The sequence below is a fragment of the Leuresthes tenuis genome, unplaced genomic scaffold (assembly GCF_036924035.1).
Source record: "Leuresthes tenuis unplaced genomic scaffold, fLeuTen1.0.hap1 SCAF_4, whole genome shotgun sequence".
Classification (NCBI taxonomy): Eukaryota; Metazoa; Chordata; class Actinopteri; order Atheriniformes; family Atherinopsidae; genus Leuresthes; species Leuresthes tenuis.
In genome coordinates this window covers 13,343,235-13,364,678 of record NW_027325358.1, presented here as the reverse complement: position 1 = coordinate 13,364,678, position 21,444 = coordinate 13,343,235, and the positions used below count along the sequence as shown (strand labels likewise).

General features: G+C 39.5%; 1 protein-coding gene across 2 annotated transcripts; it reads right to left on the bottom strand.

Moving 5' to 3' along the window:
* Nucleotides 1–722: 722 nt before the first annotated feature.
* LOC140305694 (uncharacterized) lies at nt 723–17,464 on the bottom strand. Of its 2 annotated transcripts, none has more exons than XM_072384663.1 (7): nt 16,546–17,464; nt 8,462–8,564; nt 6,428–6,493; nt 6,094–6,290; nt 3,390–4,542; nt 2,230–2,365; nt 723–1,727 (listed from the first exon to the last, which is right to left on the bottom strand). In XM_072384663.1, exons 1-6 carry the CDS (start codon nt 16,612–16,614, stop codon nt 2,238–2,240), a joined length of 1,716 nt encoding a protein of 571 aa, XP_072240764.1. In that variant the 5' UTR covers nt 16,615–17,464; the 3' UTR covers nt 723–1,727; nt 2,230–2,237. The 2 variants fall into 2 exon arrangements, with proteins under 2 accessions (XP_072240764.1, XP_072240765.1); XM_072384664.1 differs by having other exon boundaries at nt 17,271–17,464.
* Nucleotides 17,465–21,444: the final 3,980 nt, after the last annotated feature.

The window sequence follows — 21,444 nt, the reverse complement described above, 5'->3', positions numbered from 1 at the left end:
CTTTCCCATTGTGTTTAAAATTTTCGTAGATATTAAGCATTTGTAGTGAATAAGAGCAACTCATAGATCTAAGTACATTGTTAAAGTTGGTTTTTTTTTTTGGTTTTTGCCACATCTAGGCAGTGTTATAGTGTTTGTTTATAAAAGGAACTCTGGAAGGTTTGAGCTGAGTCGTCATTTTTAAAGAACAGAATCTGCTGACGGAATTAGCTTTGCAGGGGAAACCCTGTTACACCAACAGAATGACATTTAAACTCCTTCCCTCTCCTAAATTTTCTTCATGACACGTCTCTGTCATAGTGTCCCTACTTTAATATTCTTCGTAATACCATGCCATGATTCTTTATGACATCGACTGTATCAACTTCTAAACACATTTTTCTGTCATGTTTCAGCACTCTCCACCCCTAACTGGGCCCTAAGCCTCTCCCTCTCCCTCTCTGTCATTCATCTTCTAGCCATTCCTGGGCTGACACCCTCCCTCCCTCCCTCTTCTCTCTTTCACCATACGATACTCTTCTGTTGACAGGTCTGTCCACGAGTTGCTATAGCAACCAGACATTCTGCTGACCCTTGCTTTGCCTTGCGTGACAGTGCTACAGGACTTACAGTCACAGAGCAAAGATTAGCAGATGATTTTAAAAAGCAAGTGCACATGTATATGCACATGCAAATATATTATGCATGCATATGCGTGCAAAGTTAAACACAACACTGAAATATTCCTTGACCATTTTTATTTTATAATAAAAATAACATTCATTACAGTAACAGTTGTACATCCAATAATTATAACCTGACACATCTGCAACATTAATTACACTTAAGAACCAGAGGACCTTGTATCCCCTTTTTTTTCTTTTTTTTTTTTAAATAAGTTAAGTCATTTTCCCCTGGAAATTATACTCTAAAAGCATTTATACACTTCAGTATTGGCTATAACTGGCTCACAACCATCCCTTAAAGCCAGGTCTTTAAGACTTGCCTTAATGTGGATATCCATAGCGCGTTATCAAAGCAGGCATTGTTATTCCATTCCATTTTGATCTGGCAGTAGTAAAGAACGAGCAGGTTATTGATAATTTCCAGTACAATTAGCTACAGTACACACTTGAGCACTTCTCTAAAGTCAGTGTAGTATGATCAGTGTACAGCTACTCCAGTGTTAGATAATGTTAGATTCAGACATTATAGGATAACAGTACAGTAATGTTTGGCATTGAGGCCTGAGCTGCAGTCTCCAGTTTCCAGTTATCATCCCAGTGTAGAAATCCAGTTCTCCTCATCTGTAGTTTTCAACTTGAACTCCACGTTTAGCCTCAAATGATAACATCCAAAGTTCAAGTCATTTGTTGATTTACATGTTAAAAGTAGCCAATCAATGGCTGCCACCTGTCTAGCTTCCATAATCCCTCAGTATTTGGATTTGTGGTCAAAACACATGAAACAAACAAGATCCAGTGTTTAGTGTGACAGATATCCTCAAACCCGAGGAGTTCATAAGATTGCACTTAAGTCAAGAACGCTGGATGCTTGTTAGCATCTCCGGAGCCAGAAAGTTGACTTTCTGTAAAGCTGTCCACTGAAAACAGCAGGACTGTCCGCCGCCTGAGATCCGTCCAAAGGATCTGAACGTTCATCCATCAGGAATCTCATCTTTCTTATGTCTCTACATTCCTTTGGAGCAGCGTTTCAGGCCAAAATCTTTTAGTTTTAATCACCACTTCCTATTGGAGAAAGAAGACACCAATACGGTAAGTTAAGTTTAATTTTTGTCCACACTCATACTTGATTTGCTTGTATAGCTCATGCCGCATATAATTCATTGCCATTGTTTCTTTAAACTTCTTTAGTTTCTTATTACTTTGACCAACATCTATGTACATTAACAACAGTCAGCAACACACAGATCAAATATCCTTAGCAGTTATAAAAGATATAAAAGCACAATAAAAAGCTTATTGAAGCGGCAGATACATTTCAGAATTAATTTCCCAATTTTTCATTTCATAACAGAAAACAGTCATATTCATCAAAATAATGGAAAGATCCACTATTCATCAGGTGGATCAATGGTCATAATGCAAGTTCAGAGGACCAAAAATACTTACACCCATCGACCTCATGTTAAATGACACTTTCCTGCATTACTGACTTAAGTAACTGGGTCAGAATTATCACCTGCATTACCACTTCCCCTCATCCCTCTAGCTCTGTCCTTTCTCTCACCTTCAGCTCTACATGATCATAGCTCTCATAGCGGCTTTGCTGATGCGTCTGCGGTGTTTTCTCCTGCGGCGAGGTGAAGCAGGTCGGAACGGCGCCTGACGGGCTGACGTTGACATGGGAGAAACAGTGGAGAATGCTGCAAGAGACCGGACAGAGTAGGAAAACGACAAGTGATCAGTCACTTCTTCTTAAGCTGCAACTGTAGCTGCAAATGTCATTTTCAGCATTTTTTTTAAAACACTGTCCTATTCCTTTCTAAATGTACATTCAAATTTGAATCGCATGTTCAAACATTAAAAATACATATGAATTTAATTTACTACAGAGAGAAAAAAATCTGTTTGCTTGTTTAGTATCAGCACTCAATACTTTAAGTGGAAGACAATATATAAGCAAGAAAATAAAGTTTGTGTGCACAAATTAAACAGGGAGTTTAATAAAAGTAATAATCCGGACAACATAGTGAAGAGAGGATTGAACTTGGTGTGAAACTTCTTCTACGGTATCCTAAAGGGTACCTGGTAGCCTTGAAGCCTGTGTAACAAAGGCTGTGACTACCTTCAGGTTTGAGTTGCATATGAAGGTCTCTGACTGCAGAGCTCTCAAGGGAATGAGGAAGAATGGCAGGACACATGTGGTGATGTTGTTTAGTCATGCATGTACATTTAGCTGCTTCCTGCCTGGGAAAGTCACACTGATTCTCTCATACAATGCAAACTTAAATTACAATACATGTTTTAACTCGAGAAGTGGAACAAGTGATAATGATGATAATAATAATAATGATACAAACTTATATTTCAGAGAGCATCACCATTCGCAGCTGGGAGAGAATAACCATGGGTTATAACCATGGTTTTTGTTTTTCTTATCATTGTATCGTTATTTTGTCGTTATCGTTATTCTATTTACATTATTTCCAAATGCTCAGATTTTATTTTTGAAGTTATAGACCCTCTTTTATAAATGTTTTGATGATAATTTATGTTTACAGTAACTCTGCGTGAGATACATTGCCAAGTATGTATCAAGCATACACAAACTCACTCCAACAAGTTACCTTTTTGCAAAAAACTTTGCAACATGACTACTTGCTTTTAAGTGAAGTACCAACTTACATCACATACACACACACACTTTCTTACACATTTGAACAGTACCTGTTTTAAATGTGGTTGGCTTTGGTCTTTGCGAAGGATGATGTGGATGGAGAATAGATGGTTTATCTGGTTCCCTCTGTACAATCTCCAGGAGCTTTTGTCTCCTTTCTTCCTCTGTTAAACGGCCATCCTCACTGCTCGCTTTAGAGTCTTTTTCATTCCCCTGATTGGCCAGCTTTCCCCCAGCCGAGTCCCCGCTATTGGCTGACCCACTTTCCTCCCTCTCATTCCCATCTTTTTGACTGACTGTCTCAGTCTCAGTCTGTTTGTGATTTGTGACCTCTTTATTTTTTTGGCTGGTCACAGAGTCTTTCTGAATAGTAAATGTAGGAAGGGTGGGGTTTCTCCCTAAATTGGGTGTCTGGGTTGGGCTGACAGGTGGAGAAGCGCTGTCAGACTGTGGAGCGTTGAGCTGATACTGCGTCCTCAGCTCTTGGTCCTCCGCTCCTCCACGGTTGTGCTGTTGTGGATAGTGTGGGTGATTATAATACTGATACTGTTGTCTCTGCTGGTGCTGTAGAAGCTGTTGCTGCCTCTGTGCATGATCAGAATGGTGTGCTTCTCCACCACTGTTTGATACTTGCACACCACTCTCCTCCCTGCTGCCCTCGAAGCCGCTCCCGTGCCCCACCTGCTGTTTGCTTCCCATGACGCTGTGCTCTGCCCTCGCTTCAGATGGCCAGCTGCTGACCGACCCAAGCAACCCAGTCGTTGCCTGGTGCACTCCTGCTTGCACATGTGTGGGCGCCTGATGCACCCTGGGCTGTGTCCAGTGCACCAACTGAGTGTAACTACCCTGCTGCCATTGCCTTGCAACTGGCTCACGCTCCTCAGGATGGTAAAGCTGCTGGTTGTGCTTAAGGTCATCATGGCGATGGAGATCTGCCTTGGAGGTGTGAGTCTTAGGTGAGGCAGGGTGAGCAGGCCGAGGAAGGGGCAGAGGAAGGTGGGAGGATGGGGGAGGCTGTTGCGGTGGAGGCGGAAGAAGACTGGGATAGCTCTGAGTGGCGGAGCGAGGAACAGGGACAGTTGAGGAGGAAGATGATGAAGAGGGTGCGGAGGAGTGTTGGCACTTGCAGCTGACATGATCTTCCACCGAGATGATGGCTTTTTCATAGCGGGCTTTCCGGTTGATGAACTGAATCTTTATTACCTGCAAGCATAAATAACAATGTTAATGTGGGGTCCAGACATGAGAAACACAGAAACCTTGAAAACAAAACCTTTTTGGTTTTTTTTTCAGATTTCTGACCATACTGTGAGAGTAACGATGCAATGTGCGACAAAGTAATGTCATTGTTGATGACACCATTGTTGAGGGAAGCTAATAAAGTCATGTCAACTGGTTTCTCCTTGTCAAGACTTGTTCTCCCCATCTAATGTTCAAAGGACAAAAATGTGGAATTACCTGTTTTTGTCATTTCACAAATTAAATCACATCCCGCATGTTAATTCCCAACGTCTACACAAGAGTATCAGGTGTATCTCATGAAGCAGTTAAACTGAAAATATATCACAAAGCTTTCAGAGGCTTCTGTGCCTTTGTGGCACTTTGACCTAATTGGTAAATTGACTGATACACTTTCATTTTAATCATCATATCTGCGTGGTTTCAATATGGACAATATTCGATTTGAAAAAAATTTGTTTTGTCAGTTTAATTACAATTCTACATTATTGCATAAATATTGTCATATTTATGCATTTTAACGATTTGTGACATCTTCTAAACCAGTTAAAATTCCTACTATTGTTTATTTTGCATGCCACTTCATTAAAGCAGGTGACAAGTGAAATTTACTCAGAGATACGCTTATTCAAATAATGCTTAATGATAACATCAATACTACTCTTGTGTATTTATGTATTATGAAACCAGAGACATCATCCAGTTAGCTTCAGTAATCATTGAGAATGGGAAAACAGTGGTAACAGACCCATCAGCCTTTGGCTCTGATTGAACTCATTAAACATTAAATTGCATTACTCTCAATTCCACTACCTCCAAGCAAAGAGGAGTAAATATTTGGAATGTTTGTTGGTTGCCTAGCAACCCCTCTTGAGAAATCACCCAGGCCATGCAGAGAAATGAACTGATGTTTTATACTGTTTTTTGTACAAATTTAACAGTAAGCTCATTCATATGGTTCAAGGATTCTGGTAAAGGGTAAGATCAAGCTAAGTGGTTGAGTCTTCAAACATTATTTCATTTACCACTGAAACAGGAAGTTAAATTAAGTATGATTCAAATAAAAGTGTTATTTCCAAAACTTGTTGGTCAATTTAAAGCCAGGTTTGTGATAGTGGAGAGCAGTGTGGTAAAGCACAATCCAAGGAACTGTTGGCATCTAAATACAAGATTTTCCACAACACATACAGAACCATAAAATAACAACTTTGAGTAATATAGACATTTTGCTGTGTATACTGACAGCATAATGCAGTGTGTTCAACCGTGAAATAGAGAAATACAAACCTGCTTCAAATAAATAACCAATTTTGGTAAATGAAAAGAAAAAAAGGTAATTTACTGTTCAGAAAGTCCTAAATTTCTATTCCTAAAACTCTATATAAGCACATTTACCAAAATGACAAAGTAATTTCTTACTTCTAAAGACAGACTCTATTAACATCAATACAGACTGAACTGGAAATTGCTTGAGCACTTATTTCCATGGTGAAGAATGAAATCACTTGTGTGTACCTGCAGATATCTGCTGGAGGTAACCGTGGGGACACACTGCAACAACCTGGTGTTGCAGCAGCCTGAACATCGCTGAACTTCTACACATAGTGGCCACAGCAGGAAGTTGGCATTGCGGCGGTCCAGCATGGATCTAGTTACTTCCATCACCTCAGTTCGAACTTTACAGGCTGCCTGCTGGGCTGGCTGTGCCTCCACTATGAGGACAAGAGAGCCAGAGAAGAATGGTGTATGAGTTACAACAAGTACAACAATAAGAAAGAGATGTGCAACAGATGAATAAAAACAGACACAAAATGCTAAAGGAAGGGATATAGATAAACGTGGAGCTTACCAAGGCTTCTAATGTATCGACTGTGGGTGGATTTTGGAAGAACGTCATGCTCATCTTCTTCATGTTCTACAAGAGAAAGAACGAGAGATTGGAGATAATAGATAACTTCAGACTTTCCAACTTTTACAAGAAAACGGGCAACACTATCATAAAAAGGAGAAGAAATGTGTAAAACACTAGAAGCTGCTAGGGCAGTTTTTAGCCAAGCTCATTGTTCACTGCACAAAGGAAGCCACTTTTTTTACCCTGCTGAAACAATTAGGCTATTTTCTGCTACAATTTGTCTCGCCACTGTCAAGAATACAGTTGAGGAGCGATATGAGTATTAAATATAGCTCAAGCATGGATCTGTGTGTGTGCCTTTGCACTCTCACATATGCCGTCATTTCATGCTGTAGCCCTTTAGTCCTAATTATATCCCCAGTGTGGATTGCTTTTGGTCACTGTGTGTGTGTGTGTGTGTGTGTGTACGCGCAAAAACACACACACACACACACACAGTGACCAAATACAACAGGCGTTACTTGGATGCCTGTTAGCATTAGCTGCCTGAAGCAGAAAGAGGACCCTTCCATATTGTTCTCAGAGGGCGCTTTCAATTCTATCTGTGCATTTATCTGTTTCTAAATATTTTGTTGGAGTAATTCATTTATTAGTCTTTCATACATTAATATTTGACCCATTTTATTCCGCTAAAGCCAGTCGGTAGAGTCTGAATAACTTGGGTTATGAAAATAACAACTTACAGGAACTTTCGGGTCCAAAGTCAATTTAAACACATAACTATCTAAAATTATAGTAGTTGCATGATGATTAAAACCATGATGAAAGAAACTTTTATTGGTGCCAGAGGGACGAAAAAAGCAAGAATGTTAACTCAAATAGATGAAACTACCCACAAGAGAAAAAACATAAAAAGAGTTAGTAGCTATAGCTACAAGTGAGAGTTCTTTGACATTTATGGGCTGTGAATATGCAAAAATGCTCACAAAAATATTGTTAACATACTGGAGTGTAATATTTGATTCATCTGATAAAAGTAACTTTCATAACTCGCATAAGATAAACAGCACTGGCACAAATAATGTTCAAAGCAGTGTGTTAGAATGTTAACATTTGCAAACACAAAGCAACCAACAGCTTAGGCTGATGAGAGAGTATAAATTATTATAGAACTTCATAAACAGTCAGGGATTACCAGTCACTAAACATGCACCCGGAGTAATTCATGACCATTTGAGCCCCATTTTGGATAAAAATCCTTCTGTAGGACCCAAGCTTTACACATCATAGTCAGTGGTTCAGTAAGCAAAGATGGATTCAATGATTCATTCATATACTTTGTCAATTCAGACACTTGCTAAAATTGGGAAAACTCCAAAACTAAAAACAGAAAAAAAAGGTTTATTTCAGATCAAAATGTACATTTTGAGTCACTTCCCCCATGCGCTGTTTCGAAGAATCCTTCCCTCTGCTGGTTCCTCTCTGTGGTCGCCGTTACGTCACTGTGTTATTTATGCATTATGGAATGATCAAAGGCCTGTCTATTAATATATGTATGTGTGACTTGGTTCCTCTGAGTGATAAGATGATGATGAATTTTTAAATCACCTGCCTATCTTAATGTGTGAACGGGTTTGTTTGGACTCCGTTTGGGGTGGAAGGGGGTGGTCTCTTTCTGTCACACCGGCACACACATCCATAATTCAAACCTGTTGAGGAATCCAGAGCAGGAGAACAATGCAATGACCCTGTGCTGGAAGGTTTTCTCTCTCCCCCTCCCCTCTCTGTGCCTGTATGTTAAACATACAAGGTCGCTGCTACTCTCTTACTCTGCCTCATCAGGCGGCTTCATCACTGCTCGTAACTATTGTCTGAACACGATGCTCAGCATGCATGCTGATACTCTCTCATACCGCATTCCTCTACGTTCAGGGCTTTGCTTGTACATTCACATGCTTACCTCCTCCGTGTCTGTGTTATTATGGTCTGTGTCTGTGTGTGTATATTTATGTGTGTACTGGTGATTAGTACCTATTGCATTGGTCTCCTGCTGCAGCAGCAGTTTTAGGTCTTCGACAGAGGTGATGGGAGAATTCCTCACGAGGTCGACCAGAGACGGAGGTAGTGGATCGCCCTGTGGAGAGAGAGACAGACAGTTGTAATATGCAACCCACTTTGGTAACACTTTTTATTTTGAGGTCAATCACTAGATCTTTGAGTGTGATTAGAGTGAATTCAGTCAAAAGCAGCGTCCCAGTTCAGGGGTTGGATTTGCCAAAACACCTTCATCATCACCTGATTGCTGATAGTTGCACATTCAGTTATTTTATCCTAACTTACAAACAAGATTTAATTAATGGGACCTGAATACACACTCTACTGTTTCGTCTTCGTCATTAGGGTTCTAGATATTTCACTCATAACAGACAACAGAGAAATTTAAGTTAACCAATGCTGTAAAACTACTCTTACTAACCTATTAAGAAGCTAGTCCTGCTTTAAAGAGCAATACTTAAGCTGGAATATAAGTTATTTGTGTTCTTTAATAAGGCTAGATGTCTGTTTGGGGAAGGAAAATAAGGGCTCCAAGTCTGGGAACCCTGAACTATGACACAGTTATTTCCCTGAGGAGCAGGGAGTGGCCTCTTTGGAGGAGAATGAATGCACTGAAAACACAATCAATTGTGTTAACCATTCTAAGACACTGAAAAAAAGTCATAAGTACTGCATGCCGAAACAACAGAGCGAAATTTGAGAGATTAACTTTTCTTTTGTTTCAAGTTAATCTGTTTTTTACTTTTTTCAAAACTGGAGATTAAACAGTGACTTGAGGAAAAAGAGTGAGACATTCAAAGGAAAATAATGGGGTTGGTGTATAATATCTCACTCCTTGATCTCCAGTCAAAACTTGCTCCAGTTTCACTTCCTCCATCGAAGGAAATGATGGTTTTGATTGGTGTTTGCTGCTGCTGTTGTCACCCTCTCCCTGTCTGTTTGCCCGCAAATACCGCTGTTGCTCCTATTTAGACACAGGAAATTAGCCTCTCTTTAAAAATTCACTTCATGTTTCCCATTTTCTATTTCAATTTGGATTTTTAAACATTGTTTCACAAATGTTGGAGGTAGAAAAGTTGTGAAAAAGTCAAACTCTGGAAAAGATGCTGTTGATTAACAAAGTTACACAACTTATCTGTTAATCACTCAAGAAAAGAGAAGAATTTTGACATTTAATGAGTTTTTAATGAATGCCTTTGCATGAATTCATTATGGATTCAGCATGGCCGCTTTTAAGGAAAGACTCGTGTGGTTTCTCTTTCAAGATCAAAGTCAGATTACTGTGAGCTCTGTGACGGATTTTGCTTAGGTTGGTTGTTAGTTGATACTATCTCAGGGCACAAAGAGCAACATTTGATGCAGTCACATGCCGGGAAGATGCCAAATCAAATCAAGGCATGGAACAAATATGAGTACAACTGTCAGAGAGAAAAGACAAAAGGAATAACATGTTCTTGGTTTGAAAACCATGCAAAATCTATAAGCTTGGATATGACAAGTTTACATTATATTCACTAAAGATGGGAGTGAAAAAAATCCTAATATCAAAAACAAAGCAATCTTAACACTGTAATACATCTATACAGTGTTATATGCACTGTACAGATATATGTACACTTATATACAGTGTATTTTGTGAAAACAGTGGTATCCATCAGAGCACTTGTTTTCCTCTTTCGATAGCTTTATAAACCTTGAATGACACAGAGTTGTGGCTTGCTGCAAATGGGGAAAAACATCTCACTGATAAGGTCTGCCACCTTGAAGGATTTAATTGCACACCAGAATCAACAGTGGCGTCAACAATCTGCACATTTTCTACATTATAAACTTTTTCTGATACCTTCGGGTGAATTTGTTTGTTTGATTTTCTGGTCCAAAGCCTTTGTTTAACCTAGTTAAACATGAACCGTATAAAATAACCCCCAACAAAACAGTCAGACCACTACCACTGAAACATTCAGATCAGATTTGTGCTGCACTCAACCCTGATGTGATAACGTCTACAGTAGTTGGTGTTTAACACACTGGGAGTACGGAGAGTTAAACAGCATTGTGATTACACTGAGCTCACAATGCAGTTTGATAAGGGTTTTCAGTTGTGTTTCCATCCAGCTGTCAAGCGAACTTTTGAAGTGTTGCTTTAAGGAGAATAATGCATTTTCTTGTTTCTATTACCTGGTTTGGAAACTAGGCTGCATCGTGTGGTGAGATGGTGATGTGGCTGCACTGTCTATGGCTGTAATAAGCAGAAAAGTAGTTGCTAACCTGACTCTACATCAAGAGCTGTAATGGCAAAGAAAAAAAGCAGCCTCTTTGGGGATAAGTGGGGATACAAGTCAAAATTGAAATCTTTTTTTCAAGAAGCCAAAAATCCCTTCAGGCGACGTTTCTGAAACGTACAAACAAGAGTTTGTATTTATCTATTAATATTTTTTTTTATATGTGCATCAAAATTGATAGAAACATGACTACTGTAAACTTAAGGGATTAATATATTTAACATATACAAGAATTTGGTTAAATTAAAAAATCCTTAATAAGAATTTTTCTCTCTTTGCAAACATTTTAACACTCAACAACAAAAATGTCATCTGATTGGACAACTCCACTGGCCTAGTCTCCTTTCGTTGGTTTATATGTCTGAGTGCATGATGAGGACGTACTGTCTTTGAAATTTAATTAAAGTAAAAACTCAAACATTAAGATTATCTACAAAGTCACTTTATTGTTATTGTTGTACAAGACTTAAACACATTTAAACTTTGAATTTGCTGTCTGAGGTCATCTAATTGAATTTAAGTGATTGCATAACAGGACTGTAGGTCGTGTGAAATGATTAAGTTCAAATTAAATATTCTTAAAGGTATATTTTATTATGCCTCCACTGTTTAGGGGATTCTTCTAAGGAGGGTTACCAGCTCAAAGTAAGTCTCTGGATTTAAAGTAATTTGATTAAAATTGTACGATTACCATTTAAGAGTTATGAAAACAGGATCCATAATATGCTTCTATACGTTTTGCAAAGGTGCTATTGTTTAGTTTAAGGTTAAAAATCCAGTGCAGCGATTTCCTTTTCAATGATACTTGTTTGGCCTTCCCTAGAAATCCAAATTCACTGCTTTCCAGACAGTGGCAGTTTAACTCAGCTCCAAACATGATGATGGAAACTGAGCCTTTGAACTAACGCTTTGGTTACAATAGGTCAGATGAGAATCAACTAATTTATTATTTCTTCAAAGTTCAATGAATGCATGATGTTTCCTAAGTCAATAAGGATTCATTTGATCTCAAAATATACCAAATGAATCATGTCATTATTAATAGGTAGCCATACTAGCACAATAGCTATAGCTGAAAGAACATCCTTTTATTTACAATTAAATCCTCTGTCTTGTCTGACCTAGTGTGGTATTAAAATCTTTTCATGTCCTTCTCTTTCCCCACTAAGCTTTCTCCTCTCTCTGTCTGCATTGTGGGAGGCGATGGCTCAGGACACCTGGATGACTTTCACAAGGCATTGGCTGACCTAGTTAAGCAAACACAAGCTCACACACACACACTCGCCCCCTATTTTCCCGTTTACATACAGATGCTTAACCACTGTCCGCCCAATTTGTCAAGACAGCCTCTCACACACAGACAGTTTTCACTCTGCACCAAGCTATCATTAGAGTCCAAGTGCTTATTGCAAACACAAGCACTAACACACATACATACAAATTAGACAGTGGAACGCACATACAGGAAATAGTTTCTCGCATGGACAAACAACAACCCACTGGTTTAAAAAAAGAACAAAGATTAGACAAATAACAGTGGTTTGACAAGAACACCTTCGTCCCTTCTTGCTGTCCTCTTTTGTTGCTTTTGGTCTGCGTTGTCCATAAATAAAAACTATTTCCGCGGGACATAACTGAGGGGGATTTGGCATTTTTAATTTCTTACACAGCAAAAGGATCTAGTTTAGCTTGTGGTTCATAAAGACCGCCTGGTAGGATGCTGGGATTTACAAGCCGGTCATATATGTACTCATGAAAAAAACACACACACTGCATGAGGCCTTGGAGAAAGCCTGGAGGGCAACACGGTTGTATGGAATGTTTGAGGAGAAAGGTGAAGTGTAAGGGAATGTAATTATGTGGCCTGCCGAGTGCTCACACACATGCAATCAAACAGAGGCACAAACTCTGTAAGGGAGAGAAAATGCTCACAAAAGCATCAACTTTACATGTGTGACGAGTGACTCATCATTACACCGAGATGTCCCAACACATGGCTTCTTTCATCAAAGTTATGGCAGATTGCCAATTTTCTGCTACGTAAACTAGACAGACCTGCTGAGCTCAGTGGATGCTCCATGTCATTCACACAAAATTATACACAGCACCCCGTATACATGCACCATCCCACCCCTGGCTGCAGAGATGAGGGTGCAGATGATGGATTGAGATATATCTGAAGACAGGAGCAGAAAGTAGAGCAGAGGGCAAAAGAGAAACAAAGAGAGGGGTTGAGACGAAAATAATAATGAGAAGGAAGAACACCGACAGCATAGGCCTGATCATTACAATCAGGCCATTCCTTTTTGCAGTGGCTCCAGAACAAAGCCATGAACTCTGTGTTTGCACAGAGGGGCATAAATCTATCAAAGTTATTTAAACTAAAGGGAGTTCCTCTGCGTGTACATTCTGACCACATACTATGCACAAAAAATACAAACATAAAGCTGAAATGATTTGTCATTTTGCTTGTGAACTGTAAAATAAATAAACTTTTATTTAATAAACTAAAGCACTGCAAAGGCACGAAGACCATTAACTCCAATCCAAAATTCCAATGAGTGTGACTCAGTAAAAAAACAAAAAAAAAGCATGAGAAAACAAGCACAACTTATAACAACGTCAACAAGGCTTTGGTTCAAAACAATGGAGGCCATAACTATATATGCAGAGGGAGATAACTTCAAACAAGATGCAGTTGAAGCTATTACTGAATCAAGACAAGAACAGAAGGGAACTCAACAGAAAACATGAGAGGAAAAAATAAACCAAATGAAATAGGTAGCAAGGTAACTGGGATGCAGGATGTAACCTGATGACAAAAATAAAAACAGAATATAAAGAATATACAGAAAATACAGAATATGGAAAAAGCAAAGAGCCACACAAAAACAAAGAACAAAACATCATCTATAGTAGACAACATTATAAACCTTCATTTCGATGTCAGCCAGTCTGCTGAAAGTCTGCTTTTTTATACTACAGTGGTTCCTCCAGGACTGTAGTGTCTTCATTTGTACACAATAGAAACACTACTGCCCTGGGACAAAACTGTGGATAAACAAAGTAGTTCAGAATTCCTCTGATTAAAATCAGACCAAGATATCATCAGTGAGAAACAAGCCCAATCCACGAAGAACCCACAGTTCCCACGGGACCTATTGCTTGCATCCCCATACTAAACACTCCAGGACACCCTGAGATGGTCCACACCCTGACAAGTCAGAGCTCTTTTTGTGGAAAAAGGGAGACCTACTCACCAGCTACTGGGAGTCCAACTGAAAACGTTTAATCATCCCTGTGATAAAAAGTGAAAATAAATCTTTGATTTAACCGTTGTTGCGCCTTTGTTGCAAGATGTTCTAACCTACTACAGCTTTAATTAAGCTCGATATGTCTGTAACTTTTGAACCAGGTAATTTGTTATCTTTTTTTAAAGCCTGGCACTAACCCACAGCTCTATTATTACTTTAATTATTATCATCACACCCATTATTTCAAACTGTCCACCAGGTTTCACTAGATTTTATCACTAAAACTGCAGGCTCACAAACAAATGCTCTTCTAATTGAGGCTTGCAGGGATGACTCCTGCCATGCACATATGTCTTACTAACACATACGCAGTTACACCAGGCCATGTATCCAGATGTGAGTGCATAAAAATACACATGCAGCTGCATGGCACACAAACACCATGAAATCCCTGGCAGATTAGTTGTTGTTCTTATGTAAAATGGATCAAGCCACCAGGCAACAGCCAGCTTGCTTGCAGAAACAACAGTCACACAACAACCTGTTCAAAAGCCACCAGTCAGCAATTGTGATTTAAACAGCAGATGAAGAAAGGATTTAGGTCTGACCTGATGTGTGTTTAACTCCAGCTCTAGTAAAGTGGATTTAAAAATGAATCATAATGATTCTCAATGTGCGTGCATTTGTGCTTGGGTGTGTGTTCAGCCACATATTGTATAAGCAGAACAGCTGAGAGAAAATGTTCTCTGCCTTATAAACAACAATGTTCTGGTACAACTTCTTACATCATACTTAGTGAACCTTTTGTGTCCTGACTTTGCTGAATGTGCATGTATTGTGTGCATGTGATGTCTACTCCACAGTTAGATGTGGCTGATTTTTTTCAAAGACGTTTTCTATTTCAGTCGTAATGCCACGAACAACGTTATTTGACAAGATGATTAGTGTCACAGAGGTCTCACACCTGCTGGTCACATGACAGGCCAGAGTTAATTTAAAATGTAAAAAGGGCGTCAGATGTGAAAAGTGCAGCCTGAAGTTGCTAAACCCACCATGTGCATTATAGTGAACATGCTAAGGTGATTGCAACATTCTGTTTTTGATGCGTGTGCTGAAATTTTCAGAAAGTCACGGTTTGCTCCCTTTGTTAGTTTCAAGATGCTTTGCTTTCCAGAAGAAATGCTGTAAGATTGCAGCAAATGTGAGATGTTAAAACAAAAGTAGAATGAGGCATAAAGACAAGCCCAAAGTCCAAGTCCAAATACTCAGTTTAAGGTCCTATCTGTCCCTCATTGCACAAAATGCTCAAAATGCTCAATTTGCGCTCGCGAGTCTTAACGCTGATAATGTTAAAGCTTTGCAAAGACTCATCGCAAAGCATAGAACTGATTTCACGTTAAAATAGTGATCTAAAAGTAATCATATAGTTTCAGCTGCTGAAACTTAACCAGACATTAATTATAGAGCTGTTCCCCTCAAAAAATGCACCTGATTTTGTGTCTTTTCAGATGTCATCCAACACGTCGCCCACATGAGCGACTTGATCAGCAGGACTCGTGAGACAGTTATGCACCATCTTAGGTTCTCAAGTGATATGAATCTCCAGTAAAAAGCAAAACCAACTGACTATGACCTTCACTGAATTTGATGGATAGGTAGATATTGGACATAAGATAATTGCACTTGCAGAATCCATTCCAGAGAAAACCTATTTCAGAGGTAAGTTGAAAAAATGGGAACCAATAGGACCTTGGTGTGAAAATGATGGATGCATTTTGGCTCCAGCTTCATACAGTAGTTTAACTCTTGCTGCCAAGCCCTTGCTTCATGATCCCCTGCCTCTTTCTGTGACTGTATGACTCCCCCCCGTAACACCTTGGGAAAATTACTGTTGTGAAGCAAGAAAATTAACCACTGAAAGAGATAGATCCCACAAACGAAACAAGCTGCAGATTCACAGAGGGAAAACTAGATAGAATGCTGAAGAGACTGTCAAACATGCACACAAATAGTGATATTTTTTCTTCTCACTGCTTTACTGCATTAGAATTCATCTACCCCACACTTGGTAGAGAAACGTCAGACGGTTAAGATAAAATAAATGTAAAATCCTATAAGTCAACCTTCTGTCAGACCACAGAATTCTCAGGCTTAAAACGATCAGAAAAGGAATCAATGCAGGCAAAAAGAGAAATCCCCAACATCCCCATCAAAAACGTTCAGAGGGAAATTAACCCAAATGGATTATCTTTCCTGTCTTTCTTCTGTCCTCACTCTGATATCTGTTGATCTATCAGATGTAGTGGAGGTACAGTCAACACCAATGTCTTTCACAGTATTGATACAGATGTTCATAAGCTTTTTGGCTAATTGAGTCAAAATTGATTAATTGTCTTAGAGTATGAAAAAACGTGTTGATTTCACCGTGATTCCCATAGTTTTTTTTTTGCATTTCAACCATATCTGTTGGTTTCCCCACATCGACTAGAGGTCATATGTTTACCGGCAAATTCCGCGGTCTCACCTCAGCGTTCCCGAGCCGCAGACGAGGCGTCAAGAGCGCAGTCAGCAGCAGCAGGACCCAGGACCTCATGTTGCCGCCCAGCCTGAGGAGCCGCAAGCGACCGGCTGGGCATTTAGCACCTCGGATTGCAATCCCACGGCTGCACCGAGCCTTGTCCCGGTGTCGTGTGCTGGCCGCTTGCGCAAAGTACGCACTGTTATATATCCCAAATGTGTCACTGTTAATAAGTGCAGCTTGTCCAAATGTTTGTTCACTGTGACTCACACGCAGGCTAGACGTCTGACTCTGTCCATACCGCTGTTTTGAAAACTCATTTAAGGAGATACCAGGTGAAGCTGTCAGTGGGACCGGCGCGTAATGCACGCTGTATGACAGACAATGGACAGTTCATATATACAGAGTTCCTACTATCTCAGAATTCAGTTCACAAGAGTCTCCTTTAATAAGCTCATTCAAGTATGTAATGTAAAGTATTCGTCTACTGGTGCCAAAAGTGTTTGATGCGTCCTGTTTCCAGGCAAAACTCTCGTAAAAAATATCAGATTTTAAGCCCTCGCTACAAAATTGCATTTCAGTGACACTAATGCAGCTTTCTGGTCACAGTTGAAGCCTCATATCTCCAAAGGTCCGCGCGTAAAAGTTGGTTCACCATGGAAAGGCGCTTCGTGCGTAATTCTCTATTGAAAAATGTCAAATGATTTTCAATGCAGCGCAATTCACTCAACTGAGAAAAGCTTATGGGTCTAATTTAAGCGTCCTTCTCATCAGAGGCGGCTCCCGGTAAATCCCATACTTGTCTCTGCGTCTCCGTTCCCCTTCCCGGTGTGTCTTGTTCATTTGTCGGATCACGTCGTTCTCGCCTTGCGCGCTTCTCAGCTCTGGTTGCGTCTCGAGCTGTGAGCGGCTTTACTCTGCTAAAGCTTGGCCTACCCTCAGAAGTTTTGAATGGCAAGTTGGACGTAGAAAGTCACATTCAAACCGGAAACGAGATGACTTTGCTTTCAAAATAAAAACAAGCTTAAACTTTTTACAAAAACGTGTCTTTGGCACCATATGCTGAGAGACAACTTTAGAGGAATAAATGATGATGATGATGATGATGATGATGATGATGATGATGATGATGATGATGATGATGATTTTTATGTCCCCAGTCTGAGATTTTCAAGAAGTCTATTGTGAATTCTAAGAAATCGTTCAGATTTGATTTTCAATCTTGGATGTTTCAGGCAAAATATAAAACACTGATATTTCATTCAGATACACCGCGTTTTATTTAACCAAGGCTACAGCTTGCTAGCTGTTATCTACATACAAAATATGTAGATACTGAGTAATAAAATGTCAACAGACATTTAACTCTCATTGCTAAATATGCTGTTCAACACATGAAGGCGATGCACTTTACAGTTGAATTTAAACTGTACAGGGCATTTGGTCTTATATTTTGAAAGTTCTAGATAGGATGTTTATATTTACAAATGATAGATTTGACTATTCTCTTCAAATTTGCCAGGGCTCCTTGTTCCTCTCTTGAAAGCAGGTCTTGCCACCTCCTTTTTAGGTTTAAGGGAACTTAAGCGACCGTGGAAGCTCTTAAAGAGAACGTTTGGTGCCATGATCCTCATTATTAATTCATTAATAGACACTAGTCTAACATAACAATATATATTTTTATATATTTAATATAAATCTGTGAAACACTCACACATATATTATATATATATATATAATATATGCATTTACAGATATTTTTTCCGAACAAGATGCTATGATCATTTTTAGCCATGGGGCCAACCTTATGTTAGCATTACATTCCAGGATATCCAGGATAACAGTATAAGTATAATGCAGTCCCCTTGACAACACAAAAGGGACAAGAGCAATATTCCTTGGAAATAAAGTGGGACATTAAGACCTATGAAAGCATTTTTCTCAAAAACACATCTTGCCCTTTTCTCGTAAAAAGATGTATCAAAAGTGTATTACTTAAACCGTAAATTCATGGGAAAGAAATATAAGCTGACATGGCTACAGGAACAGAGCTGCAAGTGTTCATCTTATGGTTAGTGGCTGACACAACCATTACAACAGGCTGATTCCTACTGTGTTTTTCATGTCTGTGAGTGGTCACTTGGTTTGCAAAGGATACTTATCTTGGAAGCAAATCATGCTCCTCATGCTGATATGGCTGATAACTATTTAACAGTTTACCTAGAAAGACTAATGGTATTATTGGCTTGTCAGGATATATTTGTGGGGATCAACAGATTATTTGCTTCAGTTCAAAGATACAAAATTGTCGCTTTCCTTGTGACAGACCACATATTCTTTCTCCTTAGTTTTTGTTTCTCTTTATCTCATCAGCTTCCCTGTAAAGTCTTGTCCTACTCTGTAGACAAATGTTATAAATATGTTTATTTTGAACCAGAAGACAAATCTGTTCTCATTTCCAGGGTAGACAGCAAGTGTTTTCCAGGAAGCTTGATTCTTCAAATTAAGGTCATGGCTGGATGGGTTGCCACGGAAGCTGGGGGTCGCAGTGGATTCTTCCTCTCTGCAGAGGGAAGACAGAGGAAGCATCCCTGTGTGGCTATTCCTGGACTACATTCACACAATAACACACAAATATTCACCAATTTAAAAGCTGAGCTTTTACCTTCATGTTGTGTACAGAATGAGGGGCAGACTGAGAGGACACTCTGCTGCCACTGACAGGATGAAGTATGACCCCCTCACCCCCCCCCCCCCCAAAGTAATGACCACAGTGTACTATGTACATATATGAGTGAACGACAACTTGAAAGCATATCAGGTTAACCGTGCTGCTTGCTGTCAGCCCTCAAAGTTCAACGTCCCTCTCATGTCAGAGAGGAAGAAGATGTTATGTGTTCATTTCAGCAAGAGAAGTCATGTAAAAAAATATCTGCAGCTTTCATGTTCATGAAGCCGGAGTCACAGGTTTCTGATCGTAGCTGCTATTTTTGTGTCATCACAAAGTCAGAGGTAGCACAATGCCCTTCTTATAACCCCCCCCCCTCCAAAAAAGAGCTAAATGTGCTTTAAAAAAGGCCCAGAATGGCCTTATTTTAAGAGTCCAGACCAAGACTAGACAGTCAATAGAGAAAGTAATCAAATGAGGTTTCAGACAGTCTAATTTAGAGTAAATCAGTTCATAAAGAGTTAGTTTAAGTTAATATTTCAGTGTCTCAGTTTTAGAGTCTTTGATGGTCTTTTCCAAGTCTCTTTTTCATTTGTCACCCCTCACTTTCCTTTTTTAAACTGTGGTGTGCATGTGAGTCTGGGTGGAAGCATTAATTAACTTCCTGGGCAATATCCTGATCTAATTCATAGAGACTTTTTCCCTTCTCCTCTTACCAACTTCCTCTGTCACCGCAGCCCATTACAGGATGAGGCAAACAGCCGCTATCCAACACCCAAAGTTCAGTCTCAGGCCACAGACTCAACGCACAACCTTTGAAACTGTTTCTGATGATGATAGTCTGTCTAAACCAACGTTGATTCTGGCAAATGTTATCCCTGATAAACTCAACAGGATCATTAGACAAGAAACTTTGTTTTAACTACTGTAGATGAAGTTATACTTTAAGAACATGGCAAGAAAACAATCTTCCTCTTAAAAATCCCCTTTGTTTATTGTCAAGAAGGGTAGCAGTTAAGAACAGTGAAGTCATGACAATCAAAGTGTTTAGCACATGAAACCAGACTAACTTACAAAACTATTAGACAGACATCATCGTTAAAGAGATTTGAAAGCAAATTTAACCTATTTCTAAATTACATAACCCTTTTTGCTTTTATTGTAATGTAAACCCATTTAATGCAGCGACAGATGCCGAGGCACTTATTGGCATGTAGGTCTTGGGCCACTTGAAGTGGTGGTGTTGGGTTACCCATAAGAGAATTTGCAAGGTGCAAGGAAGCATCGGGGGAAGCATAGGGTTAGGGGGATTTTAAAATAAAGAAACACACGGTTAGACTTAAATATAAATACCTACAAGGTTCCAGGATAATGTCACTTTGCCTGGATGCTTAAACACAACATTTACTGTCTCACAGTTTCTGTTTTTTTTTATTTGACACAGCTATGTTTTGGAAATGTGGACAAACATACCTATTATATTTTTCTAGTGAGCCTGGGCAGTTAGTTTAATATCAAAATTGGACTGTAAGATTAAAGATAACCACCAAAATCCATTCATATTCTGTATTGTTATACTCACCACCTTTCATATTACCACACATTTAATATTTTTCTGTAAAACACTGGAAAGTTGCCACCAAACAGCAACCTAAAAGTATAAAAAAAGTCATGTACTCATGTACTGTTGTTTAAAGTAAACAAGAGAACAATCCCAGTGGAATCAAGAACAGTAGAACAAGCAACAAACTTGTGTGAATGAGGAATAACTGCAAGGATTTTCCTTGCCAGGTCCTGATTTAGATTTCAGAAGCTCACAATCCATTTTTGGCATTCATGTTGTGTTCTAATCAAATAGTAAGTGTGAGTTGGAAAAACACAAATGCCATTTGGCATCGTTACAGCCCTGTGAATCCCCTACGGTTTCTTTCTCAAAGAACGCCTTGATGAGATTGAAAGCAAATGAAGGGACCACTGAGTCAAGGGAAGGCATGAGGGAGGAAAAGGTGGTGGGAGGAGAGGAAAGGAGATGGAGGGAGGGGAGAGTCACAGCTGTATTGTTGTGTGTTTTCCCAACATCAACAGCAGAGGAAGTGAAACGGAGCAGCTAAATATACAAACGGCACAATAAGGCAGCGAGTGTGGAGCAGCTGTGGAACATGGCTGTCACCAGGTCCAGGAGTGTGAAAAACTGAGAACCGCCTTCTATTTATAGAGGAGGAGCTACAAACTGCTTT

What these genes read in the sequence shown, in the direction of transcription:
- LOC140305694 (XM_072384663.1), bottom strand. Translation starts at nt 16,614, where the DNA reads ATGAGGTCCTGGGTCCTGCTGCTGCTGACTGCGCTCTTGACGCCTCGT. An exon ending in TCGATACATTAGAAGCCTTG is followed by an intron (nt 6,291 to 6,427) that starts GTAAGCTCCACG and finishes TTGTCCTCATAG; the next exon opens with TGGAGGCACAGCCAGCCCAG. An exon ending in GCCAACCACATTTAAAACAG is followed by an intron (nt 2,366 to 3,389) that starts GTACTGTTCAAA and finishes GGTCTCTTGCAG; the next exon opens with CATTCTCCACTGTTTCTCCC.